The sequence below is a fragment of the Motacilla alba genome, chromosome 3 (genome assembly GCF_015832195.1).
Source record: "Motacilla alba alba isolate MOTALB_02 chromosome 3, Motacilla_alba_V1.0_pri, whole genome shotgun sequence".
Taxonomy (NCBI): Eukaryota; Metazoa; Chordata; class Aves; order Passeriformes; family Motacillidae; genus Motacilla; species Motacilla alba.
The window spans coordinates 85,012,797-85,028,076 of record NC_052018.1 but is presented as its reverse complement, the minus strand read 5'-3'; the positions used below and the strand labels follow the sequence as shown (position 1 = coordinate 85,028,076).

The 15,280-nt window shown below is 40.7% G+C and overlaps 1 protein-coding gene across 3 annotated transcripts in view; it reads left to right on the top strand.

Annotated features, from left to right (window-relative positions):
• The window catches only part of LRFN2 (leucine rich repeat and fibronectin type III domain containing 2), a 152,060-nt gene that overhangs the window by 112,725 nt on the left and 24,055 nt on the right, over positions 1-15,280 (top strand). For all 3 annotated transcript variants that reach the window (XM_038130738.1, XM_038130739.1, XM_038130737.1), the window contains one exon: positions 4,229-5,621. In XM_038130738.1, coding sequence (XP_037986666.1) covers positions 4,249-5,621 — 1,373 coding nt within the window. In that variant the 5' untranslated portion in view covers positions 4,229-4,248. The remainder of the gene's footprint in view (positions 1-4,228; positions 5,622-15,280) is intronic.

Sequence of the window (15,280 nt, the reverse complement as noted above, 5' to 3'; positions counted from 1 at the left end):
ATAATCCCACCCTCTTTTATGCCTTGATTAAACTGCTTACAAAAATAGGTGTGAAACTTCACACGTCACTGCAAGCCTTCAAGCTCTGCATTGAGGGTAGATTTCCAAGTCACATTAAGTTCACTTAAAACAGAAGAGAAGATAAGAGAAGATAAAGAACAAAAAGGGCAGCTCTCGGGAAAGAAAACCCAGTTCCTCCACAGCACCTACAAAACTGAAAGGAGGTATCTTAGCTCACCTATACAGTCCCTGAAGCCTGGGACCCAGGGTGCTTGGAAACTGTAGAATCAGAGCCACTACCCTTCCATCTCTCCTTTTTTAATTTTTAATTTCTCTCCCTTTTCCCAGCCTTTATGCTGCATGTTATTTGTCTGACAGTTACCTTGTGCTTGGCACTGTGGTAGGCAAGGGTTATTGGAATTTAAATGCTAAGTTCAATGACTATAGAATTAAAAAATGCCTCAGAGGCATTGCTGAAATGAGATGCCAAATCCCAGAATTTGTATCTTTATGAGGAAATTTGAATACAAAACACCAAGTTTTATGGCTCTTGCACATATTAATTCATACCAATCCATGTTCTAAGAGGACTAAAGGGGCTATTTTTCATCTTGGGCTGAGACAGGAACTCTTCCAGATTTACTGACTTGCTGTGAGAAATATGTTTACCAGGCTGATAGATATCTTTAAAATGTAAATCAGAATGGTGAGCTTATCACAAGACTGCCATTAGCTGCTTATAAAATTCTTGGTGTTGCAGTCAACAAGAGATTTTGTGAACAAGGTGAGCATACTGGTCAGCAAAAACAGACCCTAAACTTGACACTTTATTTTCTGTCTTACAAGAAAATTACCAGAAATAAAATCAAAACAATTTTTATTATACATCCATCTCCTTGGCAACTAGCAATTACCATGGCTTTGTGGGATGGTCTAGATTTTAAAGGATATTATTATAATTGTGCAGGCTCAAGAATTGTAGTATTAACTGGAATCATCCCTAGAAGTGCTTAAGTCCAGTCTGGATGAGTCTCTGAGCAGCCTGGTCTACTGAAAGGTGTCCCATGGCAGGTAGGTTGGAACTAGATGATCTCCAAGGTCCCTTCCAACCCAAACCATTCTATCATTCTATTAGTCTATGAATTATTACCTCATCTTTGGCCCAAGTGCTTTGTCTGTCTGGAGAGACAAAGGAAAATCATTTGCCCAATGGAAGTCACAGATTTTGTCTTCAAGGAGTCCTGTCCATTTCTGTTGTCTCCAGTGGCTTATAGGAAGTCCTTTTGGTTTATACCCTCTTCCCTGAATTGTGAACTGTTCACTTCAGGATTACATTATAGAGAAACTCACGGCTTGGAAGCTTGCATTAACAATGGTAGTAAATGATCACAAAGGCCAGAAATTTCCTCTGTAAACAAACAATATTTACATTGGTACTTTCAAGTGCATGCAATAGCTGGAATGATAGTGGCTGTTGCCAATTTGCCCTCTTGCTGGCAAAAACACATGCTGCACTCTCTGTGACTTTTTTGCACACGTGCAAGCTCACACAAGCAGATGATGTGCTTTTGAGCCATCCACAGATGGTTTCCCCATCAGAGCTTGCTTTGCCATTTAGGCCTCCTGCTTCACATCCTCCTCTTGGTGCTTCAGTCCCTATTTTATGTAATTAACTTCTGTTCCTCCCCCCATTTTTACTTTTTTTCCCATGAATGCTCTTTACTCTGACGCGTAGAGTCAACCATCTCCCCAAAGCACTGTGATATTTACCAGCATCCGGAAAAAATGTGGTTAGAGAATTGAGACACTTAAAGGAGACACGGCTGTCGTAAGTGTGCATTCACATTTTTGAATAGATATTCAGAGGGTGGGAATGTAGATGAGGGAGAAGCTATGAAAGGGCTTATTACTAATTAACTATGTCTATTTCTCCCCCTTTTAAACTGCTTTTTGTTTATCATTTCAGCTGGTAGGGTAATACACTAAATTAAAGCTGCATAATACATTTATAATTAAGATTGAAAAAGCCAATTGCCTGTTACTAAAACACCAATTGATAATATTGTAAGGGATATTTATAGCTCTTTAGTATGTATGCCACAGATTTGCATCAATAACACGCTTGCTTATCTTCAAGCATTTTATTCAGTAGCCCTTTATTTACTATTGAAGGTAAGATTACTCTTCTCAAGCCATCCTTTCTAAAAGTGTCTCGCTTTCATCTTGTTTGTAAAGCTCAGCAAACACAGATGCTTCAGTCATTTCCTCTGCTATGAAATAGTAATAACAGTATATAATTACCATCATCACACCATGCAGAAAACCTCGCCATGAAGAACACATTCTACATAGTTGAGCACTCATAGCATCTTGCATTTCGGCTGCTCCTTCTTTCTGACTCATCTTGCATATCCTAGAGAGGAGATACCAAGCCACCTTACCCAGGGCATGAATTGAGAAGTTTTGGGCAGAGCCCCAAACATAGGCCCTTAAGGGCCTATGCACTATGCCATTCCTTTCACAAGAAGGTAGAGCAAGACCTGTTTAAAGAGTTCTTAAGAATTGTTGAAGTGATAGTTTTTATTTTGTGTTTGGTGTGTCTTACTGGGGGTTTAATAACTCAAAACATGTGCCAAGAAACTGCTAAGTGTATGAGCACCTGCATGTTGATAAGGGATAGGGCACAGACCAAACAGTGCTGCAAGTTTATATGGTGATTGAAGGTTAAAGAGAGGCAAAGTGGCCACGTTCAAAATGAGAGCCTGAATTGTGCCTGTAGCTAGTGCCATAGCGGAGGGTCTTGGAGAATGGTGGACACCATCTTAGCAAAAAAAACCCTGGGAGGACCTTTACAAAAATATAGCTTTTTGTCTACCTGCCCCTTTCCTCAGAAGGAGAATGAGGGCTAGAAAAGAATGATCTACCAGTTCTTCAGCCCTGCTGGATAGCAGGGTCTGGGAAAGGGATAAACAGAAAGAAAGTAAATTTCCCTATATCCTGCTCATGTGGGAAGAATGCCAGCAAACCCGTGTAAGTAGATATTCCCAAATCTGAAGCAGGGCTTCAGCTTCTCCTAGCCATAATTGTCTCTCCAAGCCAGCCCAATCATGAGGTTTTTTTTATCCTTCAAAGACACATGCTTGCAGTTTAAGCTGGAAAAGTGTGTGAGAGATTAGAAAAAAGGGAGAGAATGGTGCAAGAAGGAATTGACAGGGTGCAAGGGAGGGCCATGAAGACAGGCTTCACTGTCACTACAACAGTAGGGGCTGCAGTTTGAGAGCATGTAGTTGTCAAAAAGCTTGCCAGGGGCCTAAGGTAGCGCCATCTTCCCCTGGATCCCTTCTCTTTGGAGCTAGATGCTGTCACCCTTTCCATGGTTTGGCTGAGCACAGGGTGAAACCAGGTGGCAATTACACAAGTGATTTCTGCTTCTAATGCTATCTATCATTAATTTTATTATGAGTGGGCAAGTGACTTGCCCCAGAACTGGCCAGATAATTACATGGTCATTATTAACTACATCACTGAAGGGTAAAAATGCAGTTATTTTTATCCATAAAGTCAGCTGCTTCATCCCTAAAACTAATTGCACATTATTATGCAGCAGAAAGTAATTATTATAGATACTGATTCTAGCTTCTACTCCCAAAGAAGCAGACACTATTTCAAATGAAATCTTTCAGGATTTTTAATAAGCCTTGCAGTCTGTGGTAGAAGAAAGAAAGAGAGAGAGAGAAAGAGAGAGAGAGAGAAAGAGAGAGAAATAAAGAAAAAAACAAAGAAAAGAAAGAAAAGAAAAGAAAGAAAGAAAGAAAAGAAAGAGAGAAAGAGTGAGAGAAAGAGAGAGAGAAAAAAAAGAAAAGAAAGAAAAGAAAAGAAAAGAAAAGAAAGAAAGAAAGAAAGAAAGAAAGAAAGAAAGAAAGAAAGAAAGAAAGAAAGAAAGAAAGAAAGAAAGAAAGAAAGAAAGAAAGAAAGAAAGAAAGAAAGAAAGAAAGAAAGAAAGAAAGAAAGAAAGAAAGAAAGAAAGAAAGAAAAAAAGATTTTATCATGTTTTTATAATACATAACTGTCCCATCCTGGAGGTCTGATGCCTTTAGGTGTGACTCCTGAGAGGAGTATCACAAAGTCTCTCTGGAGATAGATGTGAGGCAAAACATAAGAAGAAGGTATCATAATTAGTATATAATAATTGCTGATGTTCCTTTTTCTCTCTTTTAATTTCTTCCAGGTACTGTTGCGTGATTTACAATGGAAAAATTGCTCTGCGGCATCCTGGTGTTTGGAATGGCTGTCACAGTCAATGCTTGTCCCAAATATTGTGTCTGTCAGAACCTGTCTGAGTCACTGGGGACTTTGTGTCCCTCCAAGGGTCTCCTTTTTGTACCACTGGACATAGATCGAAGGACTGTTGAACTCCGTCTTGGGGGCAACTTTATTATCAATATCAGCCGGCAAGATTTTGCCAATATGTCTGGACTTGTTGATCTTACTTTGTCCAGAAACACCATTAGTTACATACAGCCCTACTCTTTCACCGACTTGGAGAGCCTTCGGTCTTTACATCTGGACAGCAACAGGTTGCCTGAGATTGAAGAGGATACTTTAAGAGGTTTAATTAACCTTCAGCATTTGATTTTGAACAACAACCAGCTAAGCAGCATTTCTGATGAAGCCTTTGAGGATTTTTTACTGACATTGGAAGACTTAGACCTTTCCTACAACAACCTCCGAAGCATTCCCTGGGAATCTATAAGAAAGATGATAAACTTGCACCAGCTCAGTTTAGATCACAATCTAATAGATTATATAACAGAGGGGACATTTGCAGATCTTCAGAAATTGGCCAGATTGGATCTAACATCCAACAGACTTCAGAAGCTCCCGCCTGACCCTATATTTGCCAGATCACAAGTAATTCCATTGGTTGTTACACCGTTCTCGCCACCACTGTCCCTCAGCTTTGGGGGAAATCCACTGCATTGCAACTGTGAGCTACTGTGGTTAAGGCGGCTTGACAGAGACGATGATATGGAAACCTGTGCTTCTCCTCCAAGTCTAAAGGGGAGGTACTTCTGGTACGTACGGGAAGAGGAATTTGTTTGTGAGCCTCCTCTTATTACACAACATACTCACAAGCTGCTGGTTTTGGAAGGGCAAACTGCCACTCTGAAGTGCAAAGCCATTGGGGATCCCACTCCAATCATTCACTGGGTGGCCCCTGATGACCGTCTCATCGGGAACTCCTCGAGGACGGCGGTCTATGACAATGGCACCTTGGATATACACATCACCACCTCCAAGGACTACGGAACTTTCACATGCATAGCAGCTAATGCTGCAGGAGAGTCCACTGCAACAATTGAACTCTCAATTGTCCAGCTCCCCCATCTCAGCAACGGCACAGGCAAAGCAGCTCCACCAAAATCCAGGCTCTCGGACATCACAAGCTCCACCAAGTCCAATCGCGGCGAAACAAAAGGTCCACCAGAAAGGGCTGTCCTGGTGTCAGATGTGACCACTACCTCAGCTTTGGTCAAGTGGACAGTCAGCAAGTCGGCCCCTCGGGTAAAAATGTATCAGCTGCAGTATAACTGCTCAGATGATGAAGTCCTGATCTACAGGTAAATGCATTTTTTTGTGTGGTCCTCTGATGATGGCTGGGGTGGAAATCAACATAAAAAGTCTTTTGCTCTTTGACTTTTTAGTGATTTGACTTGGAACTTAGATGGTGCTGCAACCAGTAGCATTAGTGGTATTTGATAAATTTGCATTTCTCTCTGTCAGTTTGCCTGTTGGTCTGTTCATTGCTTTTTTGTCCAAGTCATACATTGCAAATCTCTGTAGTACTCATTTTCCAACAGCTGTTTTCAGTAAAATTTTCAATTTGGGAAAAAAATAGTACTGCAGTTGGTAGCCTCCTTAGTAGGCTTAACAAAGAAAGGAAAACTTGAGGACTAGAAGTCAGAAATTTCCCTTTCCACCTCCGGTAGGTGGGATTGAAACAGACTACTTAGAGAGGAAGCAACGTGGGAGGAAGTTTGTGCTGTCTACCCATAACACAGGCTCTAATTATTCTGTGATTCAAGACTTGGGGTTGCTAACAAGACATTTTTCACCTATATGAAAAAGCTTGTTTCTTATTTCACTAGAATCTGTTCTACACAACCGTAATGGCTGAAAACTTTGGAGCACTTAGTTTTCTATACCATATTAAATGCAAGAAGAGGTAGATACAATTTCGAGAGCAAATCTTGAATTTTCCTTGTGATCTCCCAGATCTACAACTCCTCTGACTTCTAATGATGTAAAACAGGAATTTCTCTTGCAGTGAAGCAGCAATAAATTTTTATGGACTAAAAATGTGTAGGAAACAGTACAGGAAAAGAGTATTATTGCTTTTTCCTTGTGTATTGGAAGAATGATTGACATATTCATGCTAGTGATGAATCCCTAGAAACCACCTTGTCCTTCCTTTTTATTGCAAAGTTTCATTGAAATGAACTGTATCTTTGGTTGTATATGATCTATCAGCAAAAGTCAGAATCTCATGGAAAAAATAGAACCAAACATATCAACTCTTATAGCTTTATAAGCATCCTGAAGCAGTGGAGAAAAATTTGATCTGGTAGAGATATAATGGGATTTGGGGTTTGAATACAATTTGAGACTAAACTGTGGCCAAAATATAGTCAAAGGCATTGATTTTCATGGTAGGTTTGATGTTATTACCTGATGGCTATTCTGTTCTGCTGCCTGCAGGTAGAGCCGAGGCACTCATCAGGTCATAGTACTTGGCCTCCAGATCCCACAACAAGCCTTGTTATTTTCTTCTTTACCAAAAGGTGGTTTTCTTTAGTACAAGGAAGTCAAAAGGAGAGGTAGTAAACATTCATGTGACATTTTTAGCTCACCCTTCTCCTACAATGAAATCTAGTTTTAAAGCTTCTCCAGAACAGAATTTGTAGTTGACATGGACAAAATTTTGCACCCACAATACCTTTATCTGAGTCAATTGTAGAACAGAAAGAATAAAGTGATCAATTTAGCTGCTCCAAATTCACTCACTCATTGCCAAAAGCAGAAATATTGACCAGCAAGTCCAAAAAACATTTTTTAAAATATATTAATTCAAATACTGAATTAATCTGTGGAAATTCAGTTCTGTCCCACTCCATTCCTCAATTATAAAAAATATCTTGAAATAAATCAATTAGAAAGTGAAAATTATTTCTTTTCCTCTGGCTAATGTACAGTGGAACCAGTGTGTTAGCTTTAGGAATTGCAACTATGTGGAATTAAGCAGAATGAAAGGATAAGATAAAGTTAAGTAATGATACAGTATTAGGAATAGAATGGAAGAAAACATGCTAGTGCAATTTTTTTTTCCCAAGGCAAGGTTTTTGGCAAAAGTTCAGCAGTAATTAAGATCTTAAGCACAGTGTAAGGCTGAAAAACACTCTGAAAGATGTGTAAGTCATATGTTCATTGTAAAATGAATTTGGCCCAGTGAACAGGAATATCCCTGCAACCAGAAAGAGAAGTCTGCAGGGGTTGTCAGATGTTGGAAGTGGTTGGTTATGTCAATTTTCTAGGGAGGAGAATGGCCAGGGTAAAAAAAAACCAAACCATACAAAAGCACTGACATGCAGCCTAGGAACTGGATGGGTGAGAATTGGATGCCACGGGCAGAGATAAGGAAAGATGGCATCTTGCCAGTCTGGTCTGGAAGAAAAAGCTGCTGTCAAGATTTTGGGCGCCCCCAAAAGTTTTTATCATGTCCCCACTTCCATCTCCCAGTGAGGTTTTGGTCCTTTGCTGCTTTATTTGGTTGTGGCTCAGTTTTTCAGAAGCTCAGTGAGGACAGTGTTGTTTTGAAAAATCACCCATCAGGCCTTTTTGAAGGATTCACTGATGATGCATAGTTCTTTTCATTCACAGCTCTCAAAAGCACTTCACCAAAGAAAACAATTTTTTTTTTCCCTCTACATTTTGCACCAGGGAAAAATGAAGCCTAGAAAGATGAAGTGATTGTCCAGAGTCTGAGAGTTAATCAATGGTACTCATAATATCAAAACCAGTTCTTACAACTTCCAGTTAGGGAACCACTCAGTCCCTTAGAGTTAATTAACTAAAGCTGTTTTGCTTTAATTGGTCAGATGCATATCACTGCAATGAGTGTGTAGAAAAACCTAAGGGAAAAGGATTTCTACAGTGCTCTGCTCCATAAAATGCTGTGTATGTGCTGAATGGAACGTGATACTGCTTAGCTCCTAAAATGATGGGCACTTAATATACACTAAGTCAGTATTCCAGGATTGAGACACATCAGCTGTGCTCAGCTTTTAGGAATCTTGCTTCACTGGCAAGAAATGTATGCACAAAAGACAGAAATGTGCTGCTCTGTCTGCTAAGAATTTTTCATGAACATTGTACTCATTGTGAAAGAGTGAAAGCAGAAGTTCTCCCCTCCGCGTTGATATCAACATTTTTCCTGATCATTACACAGCACACCAGTTCCATTTCCCCTTCCATGGCAGCTGTGATTTTCCACTGGCAGGAGGGAGCTAAAGGGGACTACAGTAGGGTGCGATGGCTCAATAAAAATTCAAGTTTTGGGACATTCTGGCAAATATTGTCTGCTGGGCCTCCCGTTTGTGCTGAGCTGAAATGGTACTACCATCTGAATTTTGGCTTTGGATATACCAATGCCATTATAATGAAGATTATTAGCTGGAGGAGCACTGTTTGTCTGCTTTCCCATCTGACCTTCCCTTGTATTTGTTATCTCAGGGCCTTTGCTCAAGCTCATAGCAGGTTTTTATCTCTTTCAGTGCATTCAGGGTGCATGTTTCTGATTGTGATTTAATGAGTAGGTCCTGGATCTTCATTCTGCAGGTTCTAATGCAGCAGTCTTTCCATTCTTTCATCTTCTCTGTAATACCAACACCAGCACAAGCAAATCACTTTTAGCCAAGACCAGAAGCTTGTTACAAACTACAGAACTGAAAATCACTCCTTATTTGAAGGAAAAACATGCAGAAAGAGTAACCAATGTCCAGTAGAGAAAGGGATGGATGAAGATCAAGGTCTATGAAGAAATGTCTGTCCTTGGACTCAGGGTTAAAGGAGTGAACACCAGGAAACCTCCTCTGTCCTGAAGATCTTACCTACTCCTCTCAGTCAGGACTCCAAAGTGTTTTAGATGTGTAAAGGCATCAGTTTTAAGATCAGTGCAACATATGCACTGGTAAGCTTAATTCATTTTGAATAAGGAATTTAAATGAAATATAAATGTTTAGAAAATAATATCTTTGAGCCACAGTTTCCCATCTGTAACCTGGGTGACAGCAACACCTTTCTTCGTGGGGATAAACACATTAGAAAATATTATGGAACTAGGAGCCCACATAAATAAATAGAGAGACTTGCTTTGATGTCATTGTGTGGTCTGCAGCAACAGGGATAGTCATGAATGATTAAGATGGAGGATTACATAACTGCAACTCCTGAATTCAAGTAAGGCATCTGGGGAGAGAGATTGTGGTTTTTTCATGCATAGAGCACCCTACATGATGGGGGACCAAGTCTCAGTTCTGGCCAGCAGGCATTGGTGTAATATGTACAGTCACTACATTTTCAAAAGTGAATAAATCTGCAAGTGTTTTGTAGAACTTCCCAGGTCATATTGAGCCTTCTGGCTGTGTTTTGAATTAAAGCAAAGATGCAGCCATTTAATAACGTTGCATATGAAGTGCGACACTGCCATTAGATTTATGAGACATTTAGATCTGTTTTATTTTGTGGTATTTCATAGTAAAAGTGATGAAAACAGCTGTACAAATTAAGAATTACTGTAGTGTTATAGTCTCCCTAACTTATAAATTCAGCACTGGGAAAAAAGTATTTTATATGTTTCTGAAAGCTTATTTTTTAAATATATATTTTATGTAGCAGGCAGTGTAAACATTAAAATATGAGTAAATGGCTCCATATCTCCAGTATATTTAAACAATGGTGCCATGGATTTGATTACTTAAACAATATAATAATGATTTATATTTACACAGCTCCTTTTACTGCAAGTGCTTTACAGGGTGGCTGAACAGAGATCCCCACTATCCTGTCACCTCTCAGTTAAATATTGGCTGCATTTTAGCAATCTGCAGGTGATTGTTCAGTTCCTTTTCATGAGCAAAAAATAGCTTCAGCATTTGCACTCATGGATACTTTAAACTAGGGAGGAAGTAATTAACTGAGCTTGAATTTCCCACAGCATGGTGGTATAAATATATCCATGCACTCTTCTAGTCAAGTGCATGTCAATAAGTAAGTGCTTCAAGACTGAGGTGCTGCAAACTTCAGGAATATCTAATTCACATAGGGAGGCTCTCTCAAACAGCAGCGCCACACTGAGCATCAGAGAGGATGCCATTGTGTAATGCTTCTTGCAAGGAAAGCCCACTGTCTGGAGATCTTCCAGCTCAAGACTGAAAACAGAGGAAGCCCTGTCCTGTTGCTGGTAGGGCAAATTGTCTCAACAGCCTGATGCTGTAGCAAAGTGTGTTTGTGTCATTTTCTCTCTGAGGAAAGTTAGAAATGCAGAGTACTGGTTAGCTTCGGAAAAGACAGAGGATTCATTTATTCTGAATGATCTGAACATCTGTCCTTACTTGTGATTTGGTCACTGGGTTCAGACAAATAGATTTGCAGTCTCTGCCACACTTCTGCCCAATTTTCAGTTCCACCCATCTCCAACCTTGCTAGGCACTGACCTGCCTCCATGGCTCACACCTGGAGCAAAATTCCCGACATGAGCATGTGAGATGTATGTGACAGCTCATGAGAAAGTGCTTGCACTGCTGCTGACCATTCTGCAGTGCCCCAGCAGAGCAGGACAGGGCAGGACAGCACCTGCTTCCAGCTTGAAGGCATTCCCATTTCTTTCAAAGTTTAACTCCTGCCAAATAACATTTATGGAGGCTTGTGGAGAAGTTGTATGTGACAGCTCTACCCCCAAACTCAGCCTCAGGAGTTGAATATGAAGGCAAATCGCCTGATTCTCATCTCACTCCACATCTAGGGATGTTGCACAAGGTGGAAATGAAATTAGAATCACTTTAGACAATGCTCTCAGGCACATGATGTGATTCTTAAGGTAGTCCTGTGCATGGCCAGAAGTTAGACTTTGATGATCCTTGTGGGTCCCTTTTAACTCAGAATATTTTGTAATTCTGTTATTCAGGATAAGACAGTGGTACCCTGTTTAATCTCTGTTACCAATTATTAATTCATCTCAATAAGGCTGAGCATTCTCACTTGAGGGAAATTCAGGATGAGCTAGGTCTTGCCCATAACATCTGCCACATCTCCTCTCTCAGATGCTCTGGACCTAAGTGCCAATATCTGCCACCCACCGCCTTTATTGCAGTAAAAAGTCATACATCTGATGCCAAAATGAACTATTGAAATAAGATTTTTATTTAGCTTCACGTGAGTCAGCAATTTGATCTCTAAATGAAAATCTTTACCATGTCCATAATTTGTATATGTAATGCACATTTAACCACCCAAGAGGCTCTACTTGATCTCTGAATTTTCACTGCAGTGCCTGCAGCCAGTTTCCAATACTCCTTTTCTCTCTACTGCTCATCCATTGCATTCTAGTTGGTGTCAGAGAGCCACTCTAATATCTTCTTTATTTTGGGTCACATTTACGATATGTGGGTCCTTTTAGGAGGAATGGGAAAAGTATCAGCAACCACAGAGTGTGACAAGTACCCCTAGTCTTTCTAAATCTGTAGCCAAGAACATCCTCCCTCCCCTCACTTCACCCTTCATTTCAACTGGATCACCACCAATTCAGACTACTTAGAAATCTCCTCCAAGGATGTTGAACCAATAGTAAAACTAATGGCTGAAAAATACCTGCTTGAAGGAGAGGATGATTTATTTTTATCCACAGCTGTTTTGCAATAGAGTTAAAACTGAAAAAAAAATGCTTAAAAGCATATTGTGCTCTAAAACACTGTATTACTAAAATTTGCCTTGCCAGTTTCAGATCATTCTGCTCAACTGAGCTCCCACTTGCTCACGTGCAGGTTCCAGGCTGTAGGCAGGTGAAAGAGGGTGCCTTGACAGCTCCTACCTCCCCAGCTTCCTGACACCCCACCCCATACAGCTCCCATCTGAAGTCATTGGACAGCCTTTTCACCCATTTCAAAGATGATGTGGTTTTAGATTCTTGGTAGGAGGGTCTTCAAAGAGAGCTCTTGCTCCTCCTGCAGTAGGCTACTATTTCTCCTTGTCTTTCCAGTGCTGAAGAGTTGAGCTTTGACTGGGAATATTGTTTTAAGGGTTGTGCAAGCAATTATATTCATTTAGTTATGTACGAATATTTTATCTATCAAATACATGAGACAGGACAAAGAGGATGACAGGGAAAGAATAAGTCAAAATTACAAACACAGCCAGAACATAGTGCCTTATTTCACTGGCATAGCTGCAGACCTACGTATCTAATTGCTTGCTCTGAATTTCCTATTATACCCTTTCTCTTTCACACCAGGCTTTCTGCTTGTAGGCTCAGGCTATTTTCAGAAGAAAATCTACTTTTTTGTACAATGATGGAACGGATTAACCCTAACACATAATAGCAATGATACAGGTTGTTTTCCAAGAGAAATGACTTAAAAATATAGAACTGGAATAAGACACAGCACTGTAAAAATAAAAAAAAAAAGAAGAATACACTGGACTAAATAAATTATATTATAAAGTCTTCATTAGCTTTAGCCCTTGCAAGTCTAGTTATTTTTGCAGTTACCTATAAAAGGCAGGTTTTCTAAGCAAAGCATTTGCACTCAGAGTGAGAAAAAGTCTCTTTTCAGATAATACAGTGCAAGCTGAATGCAACACTTGCTTCTCATTTAAACCTATTTTGGGGCTTCAGTTGGGATGTTGATGGTGAGTAGCCTTTGTGTTAATGCTTTGGTTAGGGAAAGATGAAAGAAGATAATTCAGACAAGCTAAGGAACTTAAAATTTGAGGCAGAAATCAGGTTCATGCTCCGTGTAATTTTTTGAGTGTTGTACTTGTAGGTTTTCAATGAAGGCATGTACTACAAGGAAGTAATTTATATTTTCTTTGTTCTTAAAAGGGCACAGGAGAAATGTAGCTCAAATTTTGAGTAGCAAAGAAAGAAAATACGAGGTAATGGATATCTTTGAAAACAAGATATGGGTTCTTTCATTGTTATACTACCCTTTCTCCCAAATGTATCTTGTTTTGCAGTCTAATATGAGGACAGTACAGACATGTACCCTGTAATCTGTAATAATCTGTAATAGGATTTAGCAATATGGTAAGCCAGCCCTAGCTGAGATAGCAGACTAGTACTTTCATCTAAAGAAACCTTGAAACTATAATGTCATTGAGAATTGCATATGTTTAAAATGAAATGTTCTGATTTTCATAGCAGAGAAAAGCAGCCCAGCCAGCAGGCTGATCTGCTCTATTCTCACAGCCTAGCTGACCTTTCAGAGTCACAGCATAATCATATTAGGTTCTAGGACATTTGTTAGGAATCCAATGAAGTGGCTCTGTCCAGAAAGGAAGCAGGCTTTGGTTGGGGGCACCGTAGAGTGGAAGCAAAATCACCTGTTGTGTGCCACAACAGCAGAGATGGAGGCACTTGTGCTGGGCAAGAGAGATGTTAGTCTGGCATCCTTGGATGAGAAAGAGTCCATCCAAGCCCATGGCTACAGCCATGCTTTAGGATGGCTGAAAAATCCCTGGAGACAGCAAGAAGGTAAGGTTATGCCCTAAGCCTCTTTTGTTTAGCTGCTCCTGGTTTACAGATTAGTTTACTTGCAGTGATGAACAGTTTGAGACAGCTAGCACTAGGTGTGAATTCATACTGTATTTGCCCATCTGTCGTCCCTCCCCTTCCTCTTCCATCACTTTGAATTTGTCTAAGTGTTGTAGTATATTTATTGTCTCATAATTTACTTCATTTTGACTAGAAAACAAATAAAAGTGCTATTTGCTCAACCCAATACTTTTTTTTAAATTATCTGTTTATTTAATCGGCTTAGTTTGTGGAACTAATTGGCTCTTATGCAGATATCCCAAACCGTGCTCTGAATTTTTCTCAGAGTGGGGATTGCACAGGCAGTAGCTGCCCAATAGACATATGGGCAGCTGACAGCATCAAGACACCCCACCAGCAGCTCTGTCGTCTGGCAGATTGCCTCAGAGAGTCAGGCTTGATGAATCAGTCCTTCTGCTGGTGCTGGGAGCATGGGGGACGCCTCTGCTCCAGAAGGCTGGTTCAGAATGAGAAACATGCACAGCCCCCACGCTCCTTGAACTACAGGCTTGGGACGGCTGGCAGTGTCCAAATGAACTTGAATCTGGCTAATTTGGGTGTGTGGAGGCAGAGTTTCAGCTCAGTTACTCTCAGGTGAGGATGTGTCACTAGCTTGATGCCTGCTCTTCTCTCTGCTGCAGTGTGGATTTTCACAGCCTGGAAATGCAATGGGGAGGAATTTAACAGTGCTGCCAAGTTTGGGCAGTAGAAGAGGGGAAGAGAAAAGAAATTCACTTGGAACTGTTCCATCTCTCTGTGCCTCTTCCATTCTAGCCCTTAAAGGGGGCCAAAAGTTCTTGTGAGCTGAGCAGGCAACAAAACCAAGAGGACCCCTGCTTCTCTCCTCAACTCCTGGGTCCTTACAGCCTCCTCTGGTTGCTGTTTCAGCCAACGACATGGCAGCCCCTGAGCAGGCAGAAGAAGGAATAGCCACATGGAGTCACCTTCAGAGCCTGGCCCCTCCAGCCCAGGGACTCATAAAGCCGAGGCTGGCTGCTGTCACAGGCTGCTGGCTGAAGAGAGGGGCAGGGACAGCTCTGTCCTCTCTGAGTGGTGTCAGACAAACCTCCCGCACTCTCAGTGGCACTAGAAATGCTGCAATCCCTTTGCTAGAAAAAAACACTGCAGAAGTACTTCTGTCTCTTGCATGATTTGCCTAGGGGTGTGACCCCCAATGACCACACAAGGCTATATGTATGGCTAGTAGTTTAAATTGTTTGTTGTTGTATTTTTTTTTCCTCTGGGGACACTGGCAATTTCTATGAGGTGAAGAACTCTTTGAAAGGGGAAAGATGAAATGAACACTGGGAGCAGGATTCCCACTTGTGAAGAGTATTAACAAAAGCCTGAGGGAGTGCAGCAGTCCCATTTCAGGGCACAGTACTGCACCTTTGTACAACAATAGGTTGGTGT